General features: G+C 44.0%; 1 protein-coding gene across 1 annotated transcript; it reads left to right on the top strand.

Annotated features, from left to right (window-relative positions):
- Window positions 1–21,120: 21,120 nt before the first annotated feature.
- On the top strand, window positions 21,121–23,638 carry LOC139367710 (NADH dehydrogenase [ubiquinone] 1 alpha subcomplex subunit 4-like 2). The gene is made up of 4 exons (XM_071106007.1): window positions 21,121–21,428; window positions 22,583–22,668; window positions 22,996–23,056; window positions 23,247–23,638. Exons 1-4 carry the CDS (start codon window positions 21,387–21,389, stop codon window positions 23,301–23,303), a joined length of 246 nt encoding a protein of 81 aa, XP_070962108.1. The 5' UTR covers window positions 21,121–21,386; the 3' UTR covers window positions 23,304–23,638.
- The last annotated feature ends 309 nt before the right edge of the window (window positions 23,639–23,947 follow it).

Below are 23,947 nucleotides of genomic sequence, written 5' to 3'. Positions count from 1 at the left end.
GCTGTTTAATCAGCTTCTTGATATGCCACACCTGTCTTGTGGATGGATTATCTTGGCAAAGGAGAAATGCTCACTAACAGGGATATTAACAAATTTGTGCACAAAATTTGAGAGAAATAAGCTTTTTTTATGTAAGGAAAATGTCTAGGATTTTATATTTCAGCACATGAAACATGAAACCAACTTTTTACATGTTGTGTTTATATTTTTGTTAAGTCTAAATAAAAAGTCTGGTAAATTTCTGAATGGAAACTGTCTACCTATGTCTACCTATGGCTCTAAGCAAAAATAGTTAATCCTACACGAAGCAAACACTTTCAATCAGTTGGTCAGCACAAAGGAAAAGAGTGGAGGTCGTACGTTCGCCAGTGATAGTGTTTAGCCTGAGAACAGTTAAGCAGGAAGACAAGGCTCATGTCAGGCTGAAGACAAGGCTCATGTCGGGCTGAAGACAGGACTCATGTTGGGCTGAAGACAGGACTCATGTTGGGCTGAAGACAGGACTCATGTCACGCTGAAGACAGGACTCATGTTGGGCTAAAGACAGGACTCATGTCAGGCTGAAGACAGGGCTCATGTCAGGCTGAATACAGGACTCATGTTGGGCTGAAGACAGGACTCATGTTGGGCTGAAGACAGGACTCATGTCGGGCTGAAGACAGGACTCATGTTGGGCTGAAGACAGGACTCATGTTGGGCTGAAGACAGGACTCTGCTCAGGCTGAAGACAGGGCTCATGTCAGGCTGAAGACAGGACTCATGCTGGGCTGAAGACAGGACTCATGTCGGGCTGAAGACAGGACTCATGTCAGGCTGAAGACAGGACTCATGTTGGGCTGAAGATAGGACTCATGTCAGGCTGAAGACAGGACTCATGTTGGGCTAAAGACAGGACTCATGTCGGGCTGAAGATAGGACTCATGTCAGGCTGAAGACAGGACTCATGTCAGGCTGAAGACAGGACTCATGTCAGGCTGAAGACAAGACTAATGTTGGGCTGAAGACAGGACTTATGTCGGGCTGAAGACAGGACTCATGTCGGGCTGAAGACAGGACTCATGTTGGGCTGAAGACAGGACTCATGTTGGGTTGAAGACAGGACTCATGTCAGGCTGAAGACAGGACTCATGTTAGGCTGAAGACAGGACTCGTGTTGGGCTGAAGACAGGACTCATGTTGGGCTGAAGACAGGACTCATGTCAGGCTGAAGACAGGACTCATGTTGGGCTGAAGACAGGACTCATGTTGGGCTGAAGACAGGACTCTGCTCAGGCTGAAGACAATACTCATGTAGGGCTGAAGACAGGACTCATGTTGGGCTGAAGACAGGACTCATGTTGGGCTGAAGACAGGACTCATGTCAGGCTGAAGACAGGGCTCATGTCAGGCTGAAGACAGGACTCATGCTGGGCTGAAGACAGGACTCATGTCGGGCTGAAGACAGGACTCATGTCAGGCTGAAGACAGGACTCATGTTGGGCTGAAGATAGGACTCATGTCAGGCTGAAGACAGGACTCATGTCAGGCTGAAGACAGGGCTCATGTCAGGCTGAAGACAGGACTCATGTTGGGCTGAAGACAGGACTCATGTTGGGCTGAAGACAGGACTCATGTCGGGCTGAAGACAGGACTCATGTTGGGCTGAAGACAGGACTTATGTTGGGCTGAAGACAGGACTCTGCTCAGGCTGAAGACAATACTCATGTCGGGCTGAAGACAGGACTCATGTTGGGCTGAAGATAGGACTCATGTTGGGCTGAAGACAGGACTCATGTCAGGCTGAAGACAGGGCTCATGTCAGGCTGAAGACAGGACTCATGCTGGGCTGAAGACAGGACTCATGTCGGGCTGAAGACAGGACTCATGTCAGGCTGAGGACAGGACTCATGTTGGGCTGAAGATAGGACTCATGTCAGGCTGAAGACAGGACTCATGTCGGGCTGAAGACAGGACTCATGTTGGGCTGAAGACAGGACTCATGTCAGGCTGAAGACAGGACTCATGTCAGGCTGAAGACAGGACTCATGTCAGGCTGAAGACAAGACTAATGTTGGGCTGAAGACAGGACTTATGTCGGGCTGAAGACAGGACTCATGTCGGGCTGAAGACAGGACTCATGTTGGGCTGAAGACAGGACTCATGTTGGGCTGAAGACAGGACTCATGTCAGGCTGAAGACAGGACTCATGTTGGGCTGAAGACAGGACTCATGTTGGGCTGAAGACAGGACTCATGTCAGGCTGAAGACAGGACTCATGTTGGGCTGAAGACAGGATTCATGTCAGGCTGAAGACAGAACTCATGTTGGGCTGAAGACAGGACTCATGTCGGGCTGAAGACAGGACTCATGTTGGGCTGAAGACAGGACTCATGTTGGGCTGAAGACAGGACTCATGTCGGGCTGAAGACAGGACTCATGTTGGGCTGAAGACAGGACTCATGTTGGGCTGAAGACAGGACTCTGCTCAGGCTGAAGACAATACTCATGTAGGGCTGAAGACAGGACTCATGTTGGGCTGAAGACAGGACTCATGTTGGGCTGAAGACAGGACTCATGTCAGGCTGAAGACAGGGCTCATGTCAGGCTGAAGACAGGACTCATGCTGGGCTGAAGACAGGACTCATGTCGGGCTGAAGACAGGACTCATGTCAGGCTGAAGACAGGACTCATGTCGGGCTGAAGATAGGACTCATGTCAGGCTGAAGACAGGACTCATGTCGGGCTAAAGACAGGACTCATGTCGGGCTGAAGATAGGACTCATGTCAGGCTGAAGACAGGACTCATGTCAGGCTGAAGACAGGACTCATGTCAGGCTGAAGACAAGACTAATGTTGGGCTGAAGACAGGACTTATGTCGGGCTGAAGACAGGACTCATGTCGGGCTGAAGACAGGACTCATGTTGGGCTGAAGACAGGACTCATGTTGGGCTGAAGACAGGACTCATGTCAGGCTGAAGACAGGACTCATGTTAGGCTGAAGACAGGACTCGTGTTGGGCTGAAGACAGGACTCATGTTGGGCTGAAGACAGGACTCATGTCAGGCTGAAGACAGGACTCATGTTGGGCTGAAGACAGGACTCATGTTGGGCTGAAGACAGGACTCTGCTCAGGCTGAAGACAATACTCATGTAGGGCTGAAGACAGGACTCATGTTGGGCTGAAGACAGGACTCATGTTGGGCTGAAGACAGGACTCATGTCAGGCTGAAGACAGGGCTCATGTCAGGCTGAAGACAGGACTCATGCTGGGCTGAAGACAGGACTCATGTCGGGCTGAAGACAGGACTCATGTCAGGCTGAAGACAGGACTCATGTTGGGCTGAAGATAGGACTCATGTCAGGCTGAAGACAGGACTCATGTCGGGCTGAAGACAGGGCTCATGTCAGGCTGAAGACAGGACTCATGTTGGGCTGAAGACAGGACTCATGTTGGGCTGAAGACAGGACTCATGTCGGGCTGAAGACAGGACTCATGTTGGGCTGAAGACAGGACTTATGTTGGGCTGAAGACAGGACTCTGCTCAGGCTGAAGACAATACTCATGTAGGGCTGAAGACAGGACTCATGTTGGGCTGAAGATAGGACTCATGTTGGGCTGAAGACAGGACTCATGTCAGGCTGAAGACAGGGCTCATGTCAGGCTGAAGACAGGACTCATGCTGGGCTGAAGACAGGACTCATGTCGGGCTGAAGACAGGACTCATGTCAGGCTGAAGACAGGACTCATGTTGGGCTGAAGATAGGACTCATGTCAGGCTGAAGACAGGACTCATGTCGGGCTGAAGACAGGACTCATGTTGGGCTGAAGACAGGACTCATGTCAGGCTGAAGACAGGACTCATGTCAGGCTGAAGACAGGACTCATGTCAGGCTGAAGACAAGACTAATGTTGGGCTGAAGACAGGACTTATGTCGGGCTGAAGACAGGACTCATGTCGGGCTGAAGACAGGACTCATGTTGGGCTGAAGACAGGACTCATGTTGGGCTGAAGACAGGACTCATGTCAGGCTGAAGACAGGACTCATGTTAGGCTGAAGACAGGACTCGTGTTGGGATGAAGACAGGACTCATGTTGGGCTGAAGACAGGACTCATGTCAGGCTGAAGACAGGACTCATGTTGGGCTGAAGACAGGACTCATGTTGGGCTGAAGACAGGACTCATGTCAGGCTGAAGACAGGACTCATGTTGGGCTGAAGACAGGATTCATGTCAGGCTGAAGACAGAACTCATGTTGGGCTGAAGACAGGACTCATGTCGGGCTGAAGACAGGACTCATGTTGGGCTGAAGACAGGACTCATGTCGGGCTGAAGACAGGACTCATGTCGGGCTGAAGACAGGACTCATGTCGGGCTGAAGACAGGACTCATGTTGGGCTGAAGACAGGACTCTGCTCAGGCTGAAGACAATACTCATGTAGGGCTGAAGACAGGACTCATGTTGGGCTGAAGACAGGACTCATGTTGGGCTGAAGACAGGACTCATGTCAGGCTGAAGACAGGGCTCATGTCAGGCTGAAGACAGGACTCATGCTGGGCTGAAGACAGGACTCATGTCGGGCTGAAGACAGGACTCATGTCAGGCTCAAGACAGGACTCATGTTGGGCTGAAGATAGGACTCATGTCAGGCTGAAGACAGGACTCATGTCGGGCTGAAGACAGGACTCATGTTGGGCTGAAGACAGGACTCATGTCAGGCTGAAGACAGGACTCATGTCAGGCTGAAGACAGGACTCATGTCAGGCTGAAGACAAGACTAATGTTGGGCTGAAGACAGGACTTATGTCGGGCTGAAGACAGGACTCATGTCGGGCTGAAGACAGGACTCATGTTGGGCTGAAGACAGGACTCATGTTGGGCTGAAGACAGGACTCATGTCAGGCTGAAGACAGGACTCATGTTAGGCTGAAGACAGGACTTGTGTTGGGCTGAAGACAGGACTCATGTTGGGCTGAAGACAGGACTCATGTCAGGCTGAAGACAGGACTCATGTTGGGCTGAAGACAGGACTCATGTTGGGCTGAAGACAGGACTCATGTCAGGCTGAAGACAGGACTCATGTCAGGCTGAAGACAGGACTCATGTCAGGCTGAAGACAGGACTCATGTTGGGCTGAAGACAGGACTCATGTTGGGCTGAAGACAGGACTCTGCTCAGGCTGAAGACAATACTCATGTAGGGCTGAAGACAGGACTCATGTTGGGCTGAAGACAGGACTCATGTTGGGCTGAAGACAGGACTCATGTCAGGCTGAAGACAGGGCTCATGTCAGGCTGAAGACAGGACTCATGCTGGGCTGAAGACAGGACTCATGTCGGGCTGAAGACAGGACTCATGTCAGGCTGAAGACAGGACTCATGTTGGGCTGAAGATAGGACTCATGTCAGGCTGAAGACAGGACTCATGTCGGGCTGAAGACAGGGCTCATGTCAGGCTGAAGACAGGACTCATGTTGGGCTGAAGACAGGACTCATGTTGGGCTGAAGACAGGACTCATGTCGGGCTGAAGACAGGACTCATGTTGGGCTGAAGACAGGACTTATGTTGGGCTGAAGACAGGACTCTGCTCAGGCTGAAGACAATACTCATGTAGGGCTGAAGACAGGACTCATGTTGGGCTGAAGATAGGACTCATGTTGGGCTGAAGACAGGACTCATGTCAGGCTGAAGACAGGGCTCATGTCAGGCTGAAGACAGGACTCATGCTGGGCTGAAGACAGGACTCATGTCGGGCTGAAGACAGGACTCATGTCAGGCTGAAGACAGGACTCATGTTGGGCTGAAGATAGGACTCATGTCAGGCTGAAGACAGGACTCATGTCGGGCTGAAGACAGGACTCATGTTGGGCTGAAGACAGGACTCATGTCAGGCTGAAGACAGGACTCATGTCAGGCTGAAGACAGGACTCATGTCAGGCTGAAGACAAGACTAATGTTGGGCTGAAGACAGGACTTATGTCGGGCTGAAGACAGGACTCATGTCGGGCTGAAGACAGGACTCATGTTGGGCTGAAGACAGGACTCATGTTGGGCTGAAGACAGGACTCATGTCAGGCTGAAGACAGGACTCATGTTAGGCTGAAGACAGGACTCGTGTTGGGATGAAGACAGGACTCATGTTGGGCTGAAGACAGGACTCATGTCAGGCTGAAGACAGGACTCATGTTGGGCTGAAGACAGGACTCATGTTGGGCTGAAGACAGGACTCATGTCAGGCTGAAGACAGGACTCATGTTGGGCTGAAGACAGGATTCATGTCAGGCTGAAGACAGAACTCATGTTGGGCTGAAGACAGGACTCATGTCGGGCTGAAGACAGGACTCATGTTGGGCTGAAGACAGGACTCATGTCGGGCTGAAGACAGGACTCATGTCGGGCTGAAGACAGGACTCATGTCGGGCTGAAGACAGGACTCATGTTGGGCTGAAGACAGGACTCTGCTCAGGCTGAAGACAATACTCATGTAGGGCTGAAGACAGGACTCATGTTGGGCTGAAGACAGGACTCATGTTGGGCTGAAGACAGGACTCATGTCAGGCTGAAGACAGGGCTCATGTCAGGCTGAAGACAGGACTCATGCTGGGCTGAAGACAGGACTCATGTCGGGCTGAAGACAGGACTCATGTCAGGCTCAAGACAGGACTCATGTTGGGCTGAAGATAGGACTCATGTCAGGCTGAAGACAGGACTCATGTCGGGCTGAAGACAGGACTCATGTTGGGCTGAAGACAGGACTCATGTCAGGCTGAAGACAGGACTCATGTCAGGCTGAAGACAGGACTCATGTCAGGCTGAAGACAAGACTAATGTTGGGCTGAAGACAGGACTTATGTCGGGCTGAAGACAGGACTCATGTCGGGCTGAAGACAGGACTCATGTTGGGCTGAAGACAGGACTCATGTTGGGCTGAAGACAGGACTCATGTCAGGCTGAAGACAGGACTCATGTTAGGCTGAAGACAGGACTTGTGTTGGGCTGAAGACAGGACTCATGTTGGGCTGAAGACAGGACTCATGTCAGGCTGAAGACAGGACTCATGTTGGGCTGAAGACAGGACTCATGTTGGGCTGAAGACAGGACTCATGTCAGGCTGAAGACAGGACTCATGTTGGGCTGAAGACAGGATTCATGTCAGGCTGAAGACAGGACTCATGTTGGGCTGAAGACAGGACTCATGTCGGGCTGAAGACAGGACTCATGTTGGGCTGAAGACAGGACTCATGTCGGGCTGAAGACAGGACTCATGTCGGGCTGAAGACAGAACTCATGTCGGGCTGATGACAGGACTCATGTTGGGCTGAAGACAGGACTCATGTTGGGCTGAAGACAGGATTCATGTCGGGCTGAAGACAGGATTCATGTCAGGCTGAAGACAGGACTCATGTTGGGCTGAAGACAGGACTCATGTCAGGCTGAAGACAGGGCTCATGTCAGGCTGAAGACAGGACTCATGCTGGGCTGAAGACAGGACTCATGTCGGGCTGAAGACAGGACTCATGTCGGGCTGAAGACAGGACTCATGTTGGGCTGAAGACAGGACTCATGTCGTGCTGAAGACAGGACTCATGTTGGGCTGAAGACAGGACTCATGTCGGGCTGAAGACAGGGCTCATGTCGGCCTGAAGACAGGGCTCATGTCGGGCTGAAGACAGGACTCATGTCAGGCTGAAGACAGGACTCATGTTGGGCTGAAGACAGGACTCATGTTGGGCTGAAGACAGGACTCATGTCAGGCTGAAGACAGGACTCATGTCGGGCTGAAGACAGGACTCATGTTGGGCTGAAGACAGGGCTCATGTCGGGCTGAAGACAGGACTCATGTCAGGCTGAAGACCAGGCTCATGTAGGGCTGAGGACAGCTTCAAAGGAGTAGTGTTCTTCGCAAGGAAGAGAAGTGAGAATGACCAAAGGACGGGCGAGTGATGCGAGTGACGCTATAAAGAGGGATGTGCTCACCTCTTTCACCACTCGACCTGTCTTTCTCCGACAGACGCTGTGTGATTGGTCTTCTCCGAGTAGTGTTTCCCAGAGCGAATCCCAATGTATTACATTGAAACGAGTATTGAAAGTCCTCAGGTTGTTTCGGAACAAGGCCATCCTCTCGAGCGCCCGATCCGACAAAATCTAGGCTAACACTTGTTGAAGCGATGATGGCGAGCTATATACTCTAGTCCACATCGATGCAATCAATCACAATATATGAAAATAGTTAGGGGGACAGCACACTTGCGAACTCAACCAAACGTGATTCTTAAATTATTGACAGGTCATCTTTTAGAAGTTTTCACATGAAAGTAACACGTTTGTTTGATGCAATGCAAATCAACATCGGCTCAACAGCAACGGCTGTACGACAACGTAGTGTTTCTAATACATGATTTTAACAGGGTATTACATACAGTATTGCAGTAAAAAGTAATAGAGCTGAAAAACATTATTTTCCCTGATGAACAACAGAAGAATCTGGGAAAAAGAGAAAGACAATTTTCTAAATAAACAGTCACGAGACAAGACACATTGAGAACTTCAAGTGATGTCATTCTCACAACCACCACAAGATTCCATAAATAAGATGGTTGGCACGTTTTAGTCAACAAAATAATATTTATGTTTACTTTGTGTTCATGTGTGTGGTGTTATCTAACAGGGTCTCTAAGAGATCCTCTGTTTGCTCTAATTCTAGCAACCCCTTGTCCATTACTACAGTACTAGTCTACAGTGAGAGGAAATGCCAGAGGAAATGCTTCTCTGTTTAGGAACTCTGAAGGCCACATCCTCCATCTACACAAAATCACAGTTACAAAACCAATAACTAACCTACTGACTGTGCTGCACTACTTAGATCTAGACCTAGCTAATAATAAATAATAATAAATAATAAACAGATTTGATATGTGCATAACAAGGTTATTATAGTTTTGTAATGTATTATTTGTTTTTATTTCTTGTTTTCAGACTTGATTTACTAGTTTTATTTAGTTTCAGTTTGATAAAAACATGTATATTTTGCACAGGAAATAGGTTTGGTAATGTTTAAATTATAAAACAATCCTAATGTGAATTTGATTTAAAGGATAAGCTCCTAGACTGGTGCAAAAAATATGGTGGAAGGAAACTGTTTTTGCCCATGTTACACCAATCTAATGCTTTTTAACTTTAGTAGTAGATGTAAGAACAATCCAGTACCTTTAACATTAAAGAGGAAAAACAACACATTAAGTCATGGCACATTTGACATGTTATGTTTATGTAATATTAAACATGTATCACTGACCAACCCCTTCAAATAGCGTTAATAAAAACAGCTGCAACAACAGCAAAAACATAACATTTTCTGTCAAGTTAGAACTGCCAAAGGGGGATGAGTTGAAATCTACTGCAGAGATAGCCTGCAAAGTTCTGTCATACTTTCCAGGTCGATGCCCAAACAGTTCGAGCTTCTAATTAAAAAAATTAGAACCTTCAGAAATAAGTCTCTCACTGTTGCCACCTGTTATAGACCCCAATCAGCTCCCAGCTGCGCCCTTGACAACATATATGATGAATTGATTGCCCCCCATATATCTTCAGAGTTCGTTCTGTTGGGTGACCTAAACTGGCATATGCTTAACACCCCGGCCGTCATACAATCTAAGCTAGATGCCCTTAATCTCACACAAATTATCAAGGAACCCACCAGGTACAACACTAAATTTGTAAACATGGGCACCCTCATAGATATTACCCTGACCAACTTGCCCTCCAAATACACCTCTGCTGTTTTCAATCAAGATCTCAGCGATCACTGCCTCATTGCCTGCATCTGCTATGGGTCCGGGGTCAAACGACCACCCCTCATCACTGTCAAACGCTCCCAAAAACACTTCTGCAAGCAGGCCTTTCTAATCGACCTGGCCCGGGTATCCTGGAAGGATATTGACCTCATCCCGTCAGTAGAGGATGCCTGGTTGTTCTTTAAAAGTAACTTCCTCACCATCTTAAATAAGCATGCCCCTTTCAAAACATGTAGAACTAAGAACAGATATAGCCCTTGGTTCACTCCAGACCTGACTGCCCACGACCAGCACAAAAACATCCTGTGGCGTACTGCACTAGCATCGAATAGTCCCCGCGATTTGCAACTTTTCAGGGAAGTCAGGAACCAATACACTGAGTCAGTTAGGAAAGCCAAGGCTAGCTTATTCAAACAGAAATTTGCATCCTTTAGCTCTAACTCCAAAAAGTTATCGGATACAGTAAAGTCCATGGAGAATAAGAGCACCTCCTCCCAGCTGCCCACTGCACTGAGGCTAGGAAACACGGTCACCACTGATAAATCCACGATAATCGAGAATTTCAATAACTATTTCTCTACGCCTGGCCATGCTTTCCTCCTGGCTACCCCAACCCCAGCCAACAGCTCCGCACCCTCTGCAGCTACTGCCCAAGCCTCCCCAGCTTCTCCTTCACCCAAATCCCGATAGCAGATGTTCTGAAAGAGCTGCAAAACCTGGACCCTTACAAATCAGCTGGGCTACACAATCTGGACCCTCTCTTTCTAAAATGATCCGCTCTCCATTGTTGCAAACCCTATTACTAGTCTGTTCAAACTCTCTTTCGTATTGTCCGAGATTCTTAAAGATTGGAATGCTGCCGCGGTCAACCCCCTCTTCAAAGGGGGTGACACTCTAGACCCAAACTGTTACAGACCTACATCCATCCTGCTCTGCCTTTCTAAAGTCTTCGAAAGCCAAGTTAACAAACAGATCACTGACCATTTCGAATCCCACCGTACCTTCTCCGCTGTGCAATCCGGTTTCAGAGCTGGTCACGGGTGCACCTCAGCCACGCTCAAGGTACTAAACGATATCATAACCGCCATCAATAAAATACAGTACTGTGCAGCCGTCTTCATCGACCTGGACGGTTCTGACTTAGAATATGTGGACAACTAAAAATACCTAGGTGTCTGGCTAGACAGTAAACTCCCCTTCCAGACTCACATTAAGCATCTCCAATCCAAAATAAAATCTAGAATAGGCCTCCAACACTCTACTCAGCAAACTGGATGCAGTCTATCACAGTGCCATCCGTTTTGTCACCAAAGGTCCATATACCACCCACCACTGCGATCTGTATTCTCTCGTCGGCTGGCCCTCGCTACATATTCGTCGCCAGACCCACTGGCTCCAGGTCATCTATAAGTCTTTGCTAGGTAAAGCTCTGCCTTATCTCAGCTCACTGGTCACCATAGCAACACCCACCCGTAGCACGCGCTCCTTTGACCGCCTTTCCTTACAGTTCTCTGCTGCCAATGACTGGAACGAATTTCAAAAATCGCTGAAGTTGAAGACTTATATCTCCCTCACTAACTTTAAACATCAGCTATCTGAGCAGCTTACCGATCGCTGCAGCTGTACACAGCCCATCTGTAAATAGCCTTTCAGTTACTAGTCCAATGCTCCAACCACTAGGCTACCTGCCGCCCCTAAATGATATCGCCAAAGTCAAGGATCGGTAGGATAGTCAGCTTTACGAGGGTATGTTTGGCAGCATGAGTGAAGGATGCTTTGTTGTGAAATAGGAAGCTGATTCTAGATTTAATTTTGGATTGGAGATGCTTAATGTGAGTCTGGAAGGAGAGTTTACAGTCTAACCAGATACCTAGTTATTTGTAGTTGTCCACATATTCTAAGTCAGAACCGTCCAGAGTAGTGATGCTAGTTGGGTGGGCAGCGATCGGTTGAAGAGTATGCATTTAGTTTTACTAGCATTTAAAAGTAGTTGGAGGCCACGGAAGGAGAGTTGTATGGCATTGAAGCTTGTTTGGAGGTTTGTTAACACAGTGTCCAAAGAAGGGCCAGATGTATACAGAATGGTGTCATCTGCGTAAGGTGGATCAGAGAATCACCAGCAGCAATCACTGATGTTGCTCTCTTGGTTGGCCAGTCCAAGCAGATTACTTATATGTTCATGGTGGCAAAATAAATATGTACAAAAACCAAACTACAAAAATGCATGCCCAACGAAATAGGTTAACTAACACAAAGAAACAAATATAGGCCGGCTGAGAGGCTTCTAGAATCCTCTTTCTCCCGGACTGCCAATCATCCTTATGGCCCACACCTGAGTAATTATCAATGTTTCCCGGCAGAGCACATCACTTAAACCGGTTGCTGCTGCCCCTAGGGATGAGGTGTGGAAGTGTAGTATGTTGTCTATCTATGTGCTTCATGGTAAACTTAGCTACCCCCCATATAATAACAATATCACACAGAGAGAAGGAGGAAATAACAATAATCTATAACAATTATCTCCCATTTAGGGCAATTACATTAAGACATAGGTTAAAGGGGCAATCAGCAGTAGAAACAATAACAGTGTCCTCCCTGTCTCTACTTCAGTGAAATTCATATACAAAGCTATGGATGGAAGGACTGACCATTTTAGGACCACTATTGTTTTCACTATATATTTTACCTCTTGGGGATGTCATTCGAAAACATAATGTTAACTTTCACTACTATGCGGATGACACACAGCTGTTCATTTCAATGAAACATGGTGAAGCCCCAAAATTGCACTCGCTAGAAGCCTGTGTTTCAGACATAAGGAAGTGGATGGCTGCAAACTCTCTACTTTTAAACTCGGACAAAACAGAGATGCTTGTTCTAGGTCCCAAGAAACAAAGAGATCTTCTGTTGAATCTGACAATTAATCTTAATGGTTGTACAGTCGTTTCAAATAAAACTGTGAAGGACCTCGGCGTTACTCTGGACCCTGATCTCTCTTTTGACGAACATATCAAGACTGTTTCAAGGACAGCTTTTTTCCATCTACTTAATGTTGTAACTACCCATCCCGGATCCGGGAGCGTAATCATCATCTGACACGAATTAGCATAACGCAACGGACATAAATATTACTAGAAAATATTCAGATTCATTAAATCACAAGTGAATATATTGAAACACAGCTTAGCCTTTTGTTAATCATCCTGTCATCTCAGATTTTTAAAATATGCTTTACAGACAAAGCAAGACAAGCATTTGTGTAAGTTTATCGATAGCCTAGCATAGCATTTTGCCTAGCTAGCAGCAGGTAACTTGGTCACGGAAATCAGAAAAGCAATCAAATTAAATAGTTTACCTTTGATGAGATTCGGATGTTTTCACTCACGAGACTCCCAGTTAGATAGCAAATGTTCAATTTTTCCAAAAATATTATTTTTGTAGGCGTAATAGCTCCGTTTGATCTTCACGTTTGGCTGAGAAATCGACCGGAAATTGCAGCTCTGTATTTTACGCAAGAATCCCTCTGAGAGCCATCAGGTGACCACTTACGCAATATAGTCGCTTACACTCATTCTTCAACATAAATGCGTGAAACTACGTCAAAATGCTGTAGACAACTTGGGGAATACGTAGAAAAAGGAATCTGGTTGATAGCCCATTCACTGCTCAATAGGGACGCATCGGAATGCAGAGCTTTCAAAACATGAGTCACTTCCGGATTGGATTTTTCTCAGGCTTTCGCCTGCAATATGAGTTCTGTTATACTCACAGACAATATTTTTACAGTTTTGGAAACTTTAGAGTGTTTTCTATCCTAAGCTGTCAATTATATGCATATTCTAGCATCTTGTCCTGACAAAATAGCCTGTTTACATTGGGAACGTTATTTTTCCAAAAATGAAAATACTGCCCCCTAGTTATTAACATTGCAAAAATCAGAAACTTTCTGTCCAAAAATGATGCAGGAAAATGTATCCATGCTTTTGTTACTTGTAGGTTAGACTACTGCAATGCTCTACTTTCCGGCTACCCGGATAAAGCACTAAATAAACTTCAGTTAGTGCTAAATACGGCTGCTAGAATCCTGACTAGAACCAAAACATTTGATCATATTACTCCAGTGCTAGCCTCCCTACACTGGCTTCCTGTCCAGGCAAGGGCTGAATAAAAGGTTTTACTGCTAACCTACAAAGCATTACATGGGCTTGCTCCTACCTATCTCTCGGATTTGGTCCTGCCGTACATACCTACAATTACGCTACGGTCACAAGACGCAGGCCTCCTAATTGTCCCTAGAATTTCTAAGCAAACACCTGGAGGCAGGGCTTTCTCCTATAGAGCTCCATTTTTATGGAATGGTCTGCCTACCCATGTCAGAGACGCAAACTCGGTCTCAACCTTTAAGTCTTTACTGAAGACTCATCTCTTCAGTGGGTCATATGCTTGAGTGTAGTCTGGCCCAGGAGTGTGAAGGTGAACGGAAAGGCCCTGGATTAACTAACCGCCCTTGCTGTCTCTGCCTGGCCGGTTCCCCTCTTTCCACTGGGATTCTACACCTGCATTGCTTGCTGTTTGGGGTTTTAGGCTGGGTTTCTGTACAGCACTTTGAGATGTCAGCTGATGTACGAAGGGCTATATAAATAAATTTGATTTTGATTTGATCCATTGTATCAAAATGATAGATTTAACCATGTTTTGAGGCTATATAGTGTTTGTTTACATTTACTTTGTTTACAGACATTGGAGTAAAACAAGCTTATCTTTTGGATTCTGATGGGGTACGGCAGTTGAACTAGGCTTATGGGGAATTTATAAACTACTGTGCAGTCTTCAAGAACCAATGGGTACATGTAAAAATTATTTATAAGTCCAAAAATGGATGTTGCAACCTCTGATATCCCCTTTAACAGGAATATGATCACAATTGTACTAACAAGATCGTATTGTGCAACATTGGAATAAAAAATCTAATTATGAACCCTAGTGCACCTACAGTGCCTTGCGAAAGTATTCGGCCCCCTTGAACTTTGCTACCTTTTGCCACATTTCAGGCTTCAAACATAAAGATATAAAACTGTATTTTTTTGTGAAGAATCAACAACAAGTGGGACACAATCATGAAGTGGAACGACATTTATTGGATATTTCAAACTTTTTTTAACAAATCAAAAACTGAACTGAAAACTGCTGTTCATAGTTGTCCTCTATTAACTAGGCAAGTCAGTTAAGAACAAATTATTATTTACAATGAAGGCCTACACCTACCAAACCCTAATCTGAAAGACGCTGGACCAATTGTGCACCGCCATATGGGACTCCCAATCACGGCCGGTTGTGATACAGCCTGAAATTGAGCCAGGGTCTGTAGTGACGCCCCTAGCATCACTACAACCCCTGCCTTAGATCACTGTGCCACTCGGGAGCCCACTTGGGTTGGTGGGTAAAAACAAGAAATGTATCAAAGGTGAAGGATGCTAGTTCTGTCATTTCATAAATGTTTAATTGGTGTTTACCACAGACCTCTTGCCTACTGTTCCCCTGCTGTTTCATTCCATGCACTAGCAGTATTAGCTCTACATTGACCAGACCTGTCCATCTCTGTAAGTATGCATGATTACACTCTCCTAGATATAGTAATTATTTGGACAGTCGAGTTAAAACTTTTAATTTGACTCTATATTTCAGCATTTTGGATTTGACATTTGGAGTTCACGATTCATTCATGGTTACCCGTAATCATGGTTGCATCCACATGAATGTAGAAGTGTTCAGAAACCCATTCTATTCTATTTAAAATTAAAATAACACAATAAATGATTTACCATTCATTTCTATTGGGCACAACATAATTTGAAACACAGCCAAATCAAACGGCAAATGCATCCAATAAGTTTGTCGTTCCAAGCTTGATGTTGTCATTGCGCTCTAAGAATGCGGGACCAAATACTAAACTTTTGAATACTTTAATACACTGATTTAAGTGTGTTCTTGACACACTTAAACCAGTGCCTGACACCTACTACCATACCCCGTTCAACGGCACTTGTGGATTGTGTATGTGTGCCATTCACCCTCTGACGAAAAATCCATCCACGGAGGAAAAAAAGACAATATTGGAGTTTAATTGAATAAGAGAAACGCTGCGAAATGTAGAGATGAAAATAAAGAGAATGGAGGGCCTGGAAAGTAATGTTTGGGAAAGATTTGGTGAAGTGGTAAAAGAGAATGATAGCAGGCTATGTTATGTGTGATGATTATGCAAATTCTGTTCAGATGGGTTAAATGGAAACCGAAATCTGGACACTGTCTGTAGGTCTACAACCTCTCACATAGCCGCAATATTAACTCCTGCAGAATTAAGCATTTCTTGCAGTACAATTACACCAAATGTAGCTTAAATTTTGACCTGGGGACAGGAGTGGAGAATATGATTTCTTTCAGCATCTTGATAGAACGCAAATGCTCGGTTAGATACTTTCTGTTGAGGTCCTATCTTTATCAGAATCATAAAAGCAGATAGTTGCCTATTTCAACCACATAAAATGTGCATCCAAGCCAAACTGAAATCTTATCAGAAATATCTTCATGTTGGGTCGTTTTCACAGCTTTCTATTTCCTTACAACCAGTCAACCTGACATCATTTGGCCATTTTGTTTGTTATTGCATTTTCTCCTGATCCCTAAAAGCCCTTGCTCCGCGAAAGAAGCAGATGGCAGAGAAAACTTTACTGGTGTCAACTAGATTGAAGCATTAATTCTATCGATTTATGACATGATTCTGGTGAGCAAGGGTTTATTTAGTCTTAGACTAGGCAACATATAACGACAGAAGAGAGGCTGCATGTGTCTAATTATAGACACATTGACTTAGAAATAGCCTACCAAAATGTCTGAAATTATAAGGAGAAACATAACCTATCTAAATCAGGCAACAACAAAAAGAATCCTACACCTATTCCAAAAAAAATAGTTCTGCCATATCTGACTGTATTCTACAGCACTATAGGCTATTGGCGGTTTAGTGTCGGGTGCGGGCCTCAGATTTTCACTTCATCACATATAGTCGGGAGGTTGTGGATGGGTTATTAGCAATTGCTAGCGGGTACCGGTGAATAAACAGCTGACGACGCACAAACATAGCAGCAGGAAGTAGTTTGGGGGTAGGCAATGCAGGAACGAAAAAAACATTGCCAGTGGTGAAAATGTCTGTATGGGTCCACTAATACAGGACTAGTAAAGGCCCAGTGCACTACTTTTGTGAGAGAAAAAAATGACTATATGTATTTGATTGTTCACCAGCATTTGTAACTTGAGTATGATACTGTAATGAAACAACAGGGAGCAGGTCTCGAGCCCAAGGTCCGGCGCGCTATCGACTGTGCCGCAAAAGCATGCTCGTGCCGCTCGGTCGATTTCCCCGGTTATAAACCCAGGGTCGTTACACTACTCCCTCCTTTCAAAGAGCGCGTCCTCGCGCTAGTTTACGACTCTACGTCTTACAGGAACGCGCTCACCGGCCAAGCACACGCACTATCGTGGATGCAAGGTCCGATCCCTTCCGACACCGATGTAATGAAACAGGCAGGGAGCAGGTCTCGAACCCTCGATCTTCTATAGCCCGAGGTCCGGCGCGCGTGCGGCGGGGTCGATTTCTGCGCGTATAATACTTATCAGTACAAAACAGCTGATCTGATAATACATGTGGAATATAAAAAACTTGCTTGATATGTATGTTTTCCAGTTTCTTGAAAAACTTTGCAAATGAAACATATTTTTAAGCTGAAATAGTCTATTCATGCCTTTAACATTTTAGTAGATGCTTTTATCCAGAGCAACTTACAGTAGTGAGTGCATAAATGTTCATACTACTCCTCTGTGGGAATCGAACTAACAACCCTAGAGTTGCAAGCACCATGCTCTACCAACTGAGCCACATCATTACATCTAATCACAAACCACTTGATGTTTCAATGTATTCAATTACTGTATTGTGCATAGTTTTTCTTCATGGTGATGGAAAGTCTACAGGTACAAACCTAACCTTTAGGCTACAATACAGTAATGTACACTTACATTAAGTGGTTTGTAAAGATGGTAAATTAATACTGTACGAAAAGTGGTTGTTTTCCATGTTATTTGAATAAGAACATTTTTTAGTTTGATGTGGATGTTTGGTGTCTTTGCCCCTAACTTTGCACCTTTTGATGTAAATATTTCAGGACAGGGTTTTGTTCTTTCTGGATGCCATTAGAATGACATCACAGAGAAAGGGACAGGGCAACAACTCTTACAATTCCAACTATTGAATCCTGCAAGATATGGTTCTTAATTATACAAGTACCTTTTTTTTGCCAAAGCAGAGATGTGAAAAACGTTTTTACCTTCACTACAGATGTCTATATCAGTCCGCTAATAAAAATAAAACAATTTATGAATATATTTTTGAAATTCAGATGTTTCAGTGGATGCTGCAGCACCCTCAGCACCCTTACTTCCTGCGGCTATGCGCACGTCTATAGAAAACAGACTGGGCTCTCCACTTTCCACTAGCATTATTTTAGCGTTTTAGTGTTAAAAATAACTCACTTCCGGCGTTATTTTAGCAAGTGTTAAAAATAACTCACTTCCGACAGACACAAGTAAAAACTCTTTACAGAAATGTTGTAGCAGCCTACAGTACATATAAACATTAGCGATCTGACATACTGTTTCAGCAAAGCAAACCCTAAATGCTTTTGAAGCCTTTGGTATTTTTGTTGAGGCCTAAATGTATAAATACCCCCGTGTAAAAAGGTTGTGTAGTGTTATTTGGTATACTGTTTTGTAAGATGTGTTTATATATTGTGTTATGGGGCATGCTGTAGGTTATCAGTCTGAGCAACTGTAGCCTACTATGCGTCCTGTCCCATCTGGTCCAGGGAAAAGAAACGGTAATGTAATGTGTTTATAGCCTAAGCCAATGTATTTATGTTAAGAGAAAATGTGAATTATCAAATGTAATTTATATTCAAACTTCTGTTGGCTAGGCTACCTATACCTTTTTTTAATCCAAAATGAACGACTGGAATTCATCAAATTAACAAATAGGGATGACATAGGTTGCTAGATTGTTCTAATGCACATGTAACTTTTTTTATTACAGATGTAGCCTATATAGGTCCACATGCCGCCACATGATGCAAACTATCGTAAAGCAAACTCAGCCATGTTAGTTATATTGTCTAATAGGAGTTATCTCTGTGCCTGTGTAATGGCATGAAGCAATAGGATAAAGTGGCTCTCACTCTGCTCGCCCTGACCAAATTAGCTTCCTGTGTAGAAGTTTTTTTTTTTAATGACTGCTTTGGCAATGCCCAGGTTTAGCTACTAGCTAGGCTATGCTGGAATTCCTTAGTTTTGTTGTTTTCAGAAAAACAATATCCTTGGGAAATATTAGAGTGGGATTAATTTGCCCGACGGCTCAGTTTACTTGCCCCAGTCAGGGCGACCCTTAAGGTCCTTGCTACAACTAGGTTCCGGAGTTTTACCTGGTTACCATCACCTCTGCTCAAACACGCTCAAACAAACAAGTCTGCATTACGCAACGTATGCAACACGTACGCAACACGTACGCAAAAATACAATTCAAATGACTTTTGTCAAAATTAATATAATAATCTTGAAATGAGTATGATAATCAAAAAATAGAGACACAGCAAATGTCTAATTGTATGGCAAGTATATTTGTTTGTCTGTTTTCAATGTACAATGTTCAATGTTTCAAGATCCTCAAAGTTCTTTGAAGAACATGTAAATAATGAAATACCTCCCAAATAAACATTTTTACTTTTACTGAGGATACACTCTAAAAATGAGGGGTTCAATAAGGGTTCTTCTAAGATCCTCAAAGTTATTTGAAGAACCTTTGGGTTCTTGGCACTAAAAATTGGTCCCAAAAGGTTCTTCCAAGAACCCTCGACAACTACTGTGATCATTATTATTTGACCATGCTGGTCATTTAGGAACATTTGAACATCTTGGCCATGTTCTGTTATAATCTCCACCTGGTACAGCCAGAAGAGGACTGGCCACCCCACATAGCCTGGTTCCTCTCTAGGTTTCTTCCTAGGTTTTGGCCTTTCTGGGAGTTTTTCCTACCCACCGTGCATCTACACCTGCATAGCTTGCTGTCTAGGGTTTTAGGCTGGGTTTCTGTACAGCACTTTGAGATATCAGCTGATGTACGAAGGGCTGTATAAATACATTTGATTTGAATTTGATTTGATCGAGGAACCTCCTTAGTTGGCGGGGGTTCTTGCAGGAACCTAACTACCCAACTGAAACATGTGTCTGTAGGTATACAGAGGAGGAGGCATACAAAGGTATGTCAATTGGTATTGGTACGTTATGCAGATCACATATACCATCCTCCTCCCTTACCTCTTCAATGAATAGCCCATAGGCCTTTACATTATGGACAAGGTATGTGAATGGAAACCATTATCAAAACTGTTTTTTATATTCACATTTACCACAAAAACCAAGGTATGATTACTGTGGTGTGCATGTTTTGTTAATCGTCTGTATAATTAAAACTTTTTGGGATTCCCTACACCTCCGATGAATATAACAGGAAACCTGTTCGATCACCATGCACTGCAAAATCATTGTGGCTATGGATACGGAGAACATCAACACATTAACATCAACACGCCAGAGGATATACCCATTGGACTTGGGACTCTGCTGGGAGTTGACCTCATATTTAGATTTGTTTTATTCTGCTTTGCCGCTAAAATCATAATAAACACTGACAACTAAAATATTGTGTTATTGTTCTTATTGTTATGTGTATTATTAATAATAATAAAAGGGGAGGGGGGTAGCTCAAAAATGAACCCCAAAAAGTTATTCATAGGGTCCTTTGAGGATCCATTCAAATGAGTTATTTGAAGAACCCTTTTAAAGGGTTCCCCCACAGTTTCAACTTGATGAATTTGAGCTCCTGAGTGGCGCAGCGGTCTAAGAGACTGCATTTTGGTGCAAGAGGTGCCACTACAGTCCCTGGTTGGAATCCAGGCTGTATCACATCCGGCCGCGATTTGGGAGTCCCATAGGGTGGTGCACAATTGGCCCGGGGTAGGCCGTCATTATAAATAAGAATTTGTTCTTCACTGACTTGCCTAGTAAATAAATCTTTAAAAACAGGATACTCAAGTGACCTTTTCTTTTTAGAGTGTATATATCTTGTAAAATAACCATTTTAAATGTTATTATTTGAATGTAGAACAGGAATTGCATCATTCAAGTCACGAGTGTGTCCCGAAGTTAATGGATTTATTGCTCTCCTCGCCACTCTGGAAGTCACCCTCCGAGTTACGTCGGCAACACGTGACAACGGACCTCGGAGCGAGTTCGTAGCGTTAATTTATAAATTCAGTGGTTGTTAGTGGCGAGGGGCTGGTTTGGGATTCACTGCTAATCTCGGATAGTCTCAAACAATATTTTGGGTGTCCGCATAACGGGTCCGCAAAAACGAAATACAATACATATTACTGTTGTTAAAATTAATATAATAATCTTGAAATCAATATCATATAATAATAAAAAAGTTTAGAAACTGTAAGCAAATATGTTTAAAATAGCGATAGAACACGTAAAGAAGCATCCAGGGGTAAGTACTTATTTTTGTATTATGGTTTATTACCTCAAGGGAGTTAGTAGTCTATAATATTTCATGAAAGTTTCATAATTTCTGTTGTCGGTGTGTAATATGCAACCAGTTGTTGCTCAATGGAATCAAGAAATGATCAAAGTAAAACATACATTGTTTCCTATAGTGTCATCACGGTAATTGAAATTAAACAAAAGTTCCAACCCTGAACAGGCTTCACTAATGAATTGTGACACATCATTTTTTTGGGGGGTTGAAAATGTGTTTTTGTCTTGTGTTGAAGTTGGTGAATGATTTGTTAAAAGAGGAGGGGCACAGAAAACAGGCTATTCGTTTTTCTGTTTAATGACAGTGTTATTTAAAAAGATGACTGGCGATATGACCGAAGTAGTTAGAAAGCTATTACCATCTCATACATTAGCTCAGATGTCCTCAACAGCAGATAGTCAAGAATTTACATCAGATTTTCGTCTAAATGGGAGCTACGAAACAAACTTGACAACCCAAGGGATGCCAGTTAGCCTAACAGCCCTGTGTAGTAGGATCAGCACTTGGACAGCGCCACAGCGTTCCCTACCAGAGTCACGTCTGAGTAAACTACTTACTAACTAGGTCTGCATTTATTTGACTACATTCACATAGGCTTATTAAAGCTATACCAACTTTTTGAGAGAGCAACAGACACGGTCTTTGTTAATGAAATAGTACAACTAAGTGATCAAAGTTTGAAACGGGCAAACTCACCTGATTCAACCTGGATGAGTGGAATCAGGGGAGTTTGTCCAGGGCTACAACAAAAACTTGTGCTGTTTTGTGTACTCGAGGACTGGAGTTGGGAAACACTGGTATATTGAATGAAAGAGGAAGTTCCACATGAGGAGTCTCTCTGAAAAGTACACACACATGCATGAACGTATTCATGCACACACACACAGACACACAACGGGATCATCATATGTCATGTGATCTAAAGAATGACAGAGCAAAGTCTATAATGGATCCCTCCCTGTGTAATCAGCTTGATCAGCTGGTCATTGGAACACTGTATTGACAAAGGTTATGTAGAAATTTTCACATTTCTATGCCTCAGAGTGAATGCAATGGTCTATCTTCCATGTTCTGCTATCTTCCTCTTTCTTCTTACTCTCTCATAGCTCATCCCCCAGTTCTTCTTCATCTTGTTGGGAATGGGAGGAGCCTCCTTGTATTTGGTCCGTCTTGCAAAGGGGCCCCATGTCACGTAAGACTCTTTACCATTTTCCTTATTGTCCATTTTATTTTTAAATGAATATGGTTTAATCAATTTCTTAATACTATCCAATTAAAACATATAGTAGTGGATGCCAATTCCCTTTAACATCATAAGGCACAAGAGGTAATCCCACCTCTTGTGCCGTTCTGGGGCATCAATTCCCATATCACTACTAACGGGCTATGCTGCTGCGAGTTTTTGGAAACTAGACCTGGCCCATGAATAGTTGATCATAGGCAGACTAACACAGTTCCCTCTAATCCCATTTGTGTTTGTCCTACTTCGGCCTGCTTTGACTGCTGTGTCACTGTACAGCTGGAACAAGAAGAACAACCCTGAGCCCTGGAATCAGCTTGACCCTACCTACCAGTACAAGGTACAGTACTGCCAACACTGTCAGCAATAAACACACTTTACTGCATCTTATTCCATTCTTATTTGACTTGACAACAATGTAATAGTAATGTAGCCTATCAATAGCATGAGTTAAGCCAATCATATATTTTGCATCAATATAAGTAGCCAAGAGAATTATGTAAATCCTGCCATATTGTCTTCTTCCCCAGTTTGTGGCCATCGATACTGACTACAAGAACCTGAAGAAGGAGGGACCTCAATTCTGAGTATCTTCCCTCTATCTTAACGGCACCAAGTCCAGCCCGAAGAACGTCACTGAAGAATTCAAATCTGTGAAGTATTCTTCTCTCAATGCTTCTATACGAATATTTGGAGATTGATCCATAATGTTGATGATCAAATCTAAATGTCTGTTTGTTTTATCATAAACACTTCATTGTTAGTTTGGCAGTCACTAAATCTAACAACGAAGGTGCTCGTTATGATAACAGGCAAGAGTGTGCATAGATTTCTTCACAAAATGAAATAAATTATTAAGCTCAATTTCTGAATGGAAATGTTGTCCAAATAAAATGTCTCTAGAATTTAGAGAGTGAATTTCTAATCATGTGTACATTCATAGTGGGAGATAAGCTGAAAACATAACTCTAGCTGAACATAGGCCATCAGTCAGTAACACAGTGTCAGCTGCTGTTTTGGGTATATGGTGTTTCTTTCTTCTCACATACAACGGAGCACTGTACTGTACACATATCCAGCTGTGAGATTAGAGAGTGCAGTGCCTTTCATCTCCACAACAACAGACACTGCTAGCCAAAAAACAGGCACCCTTCGTCACCTTGACATATGACAGCGTACAGGGCAACACGTACCCACTTGTACTGTTCCACACGCAGGCACTCTTTCCATC

This window comes from Oncorhynchus clarkii, chromosome 16 (assembly GCF_045791955.1).
Source record: "Oncorhynchus clarkii lewisi isolate Uvic-CL-2024 chromosome 16, UVic_Ocla_1.0, whole genome shotgun sequence".
Classification (NCBI taxonomy): Eukaryota; Metazoa; Chordata; class Actinopteri; order Salmoniformes; family Salmonidae; genus Oncorhynchus; species Oncorhynchus clarkii.
Note: the sequence above shows the minus strand (reverse complement) of the source record. Positions and strands in the feature narration are given on the sequence as shown.

Excerpts from the sequence above, each read along its gene's own strand:
- LOC139367710 (XM_071106007.1), top strand. The coding sequence starts at position 21,387 with ATGTTTAAAATAGCGATAGAACACGTAAAGAAGCATCCAGGG. Across the intron at positions 21,429-22,582 it reads ACGTAAAGAAGCATCCAGGG|CTCATCCCCCAGTTCTTCTT; the intron begins GTAAGTACTTAT and ends ACTCTCTCATAG. Across the intron at positions 22,669-22,995 it reads GCAAAGGGGCCCCATGTCAC|CTGGAACAAGAAGAACAACC; the intron begins GTAAGACTCTTT and ends GTCACTGTACAG.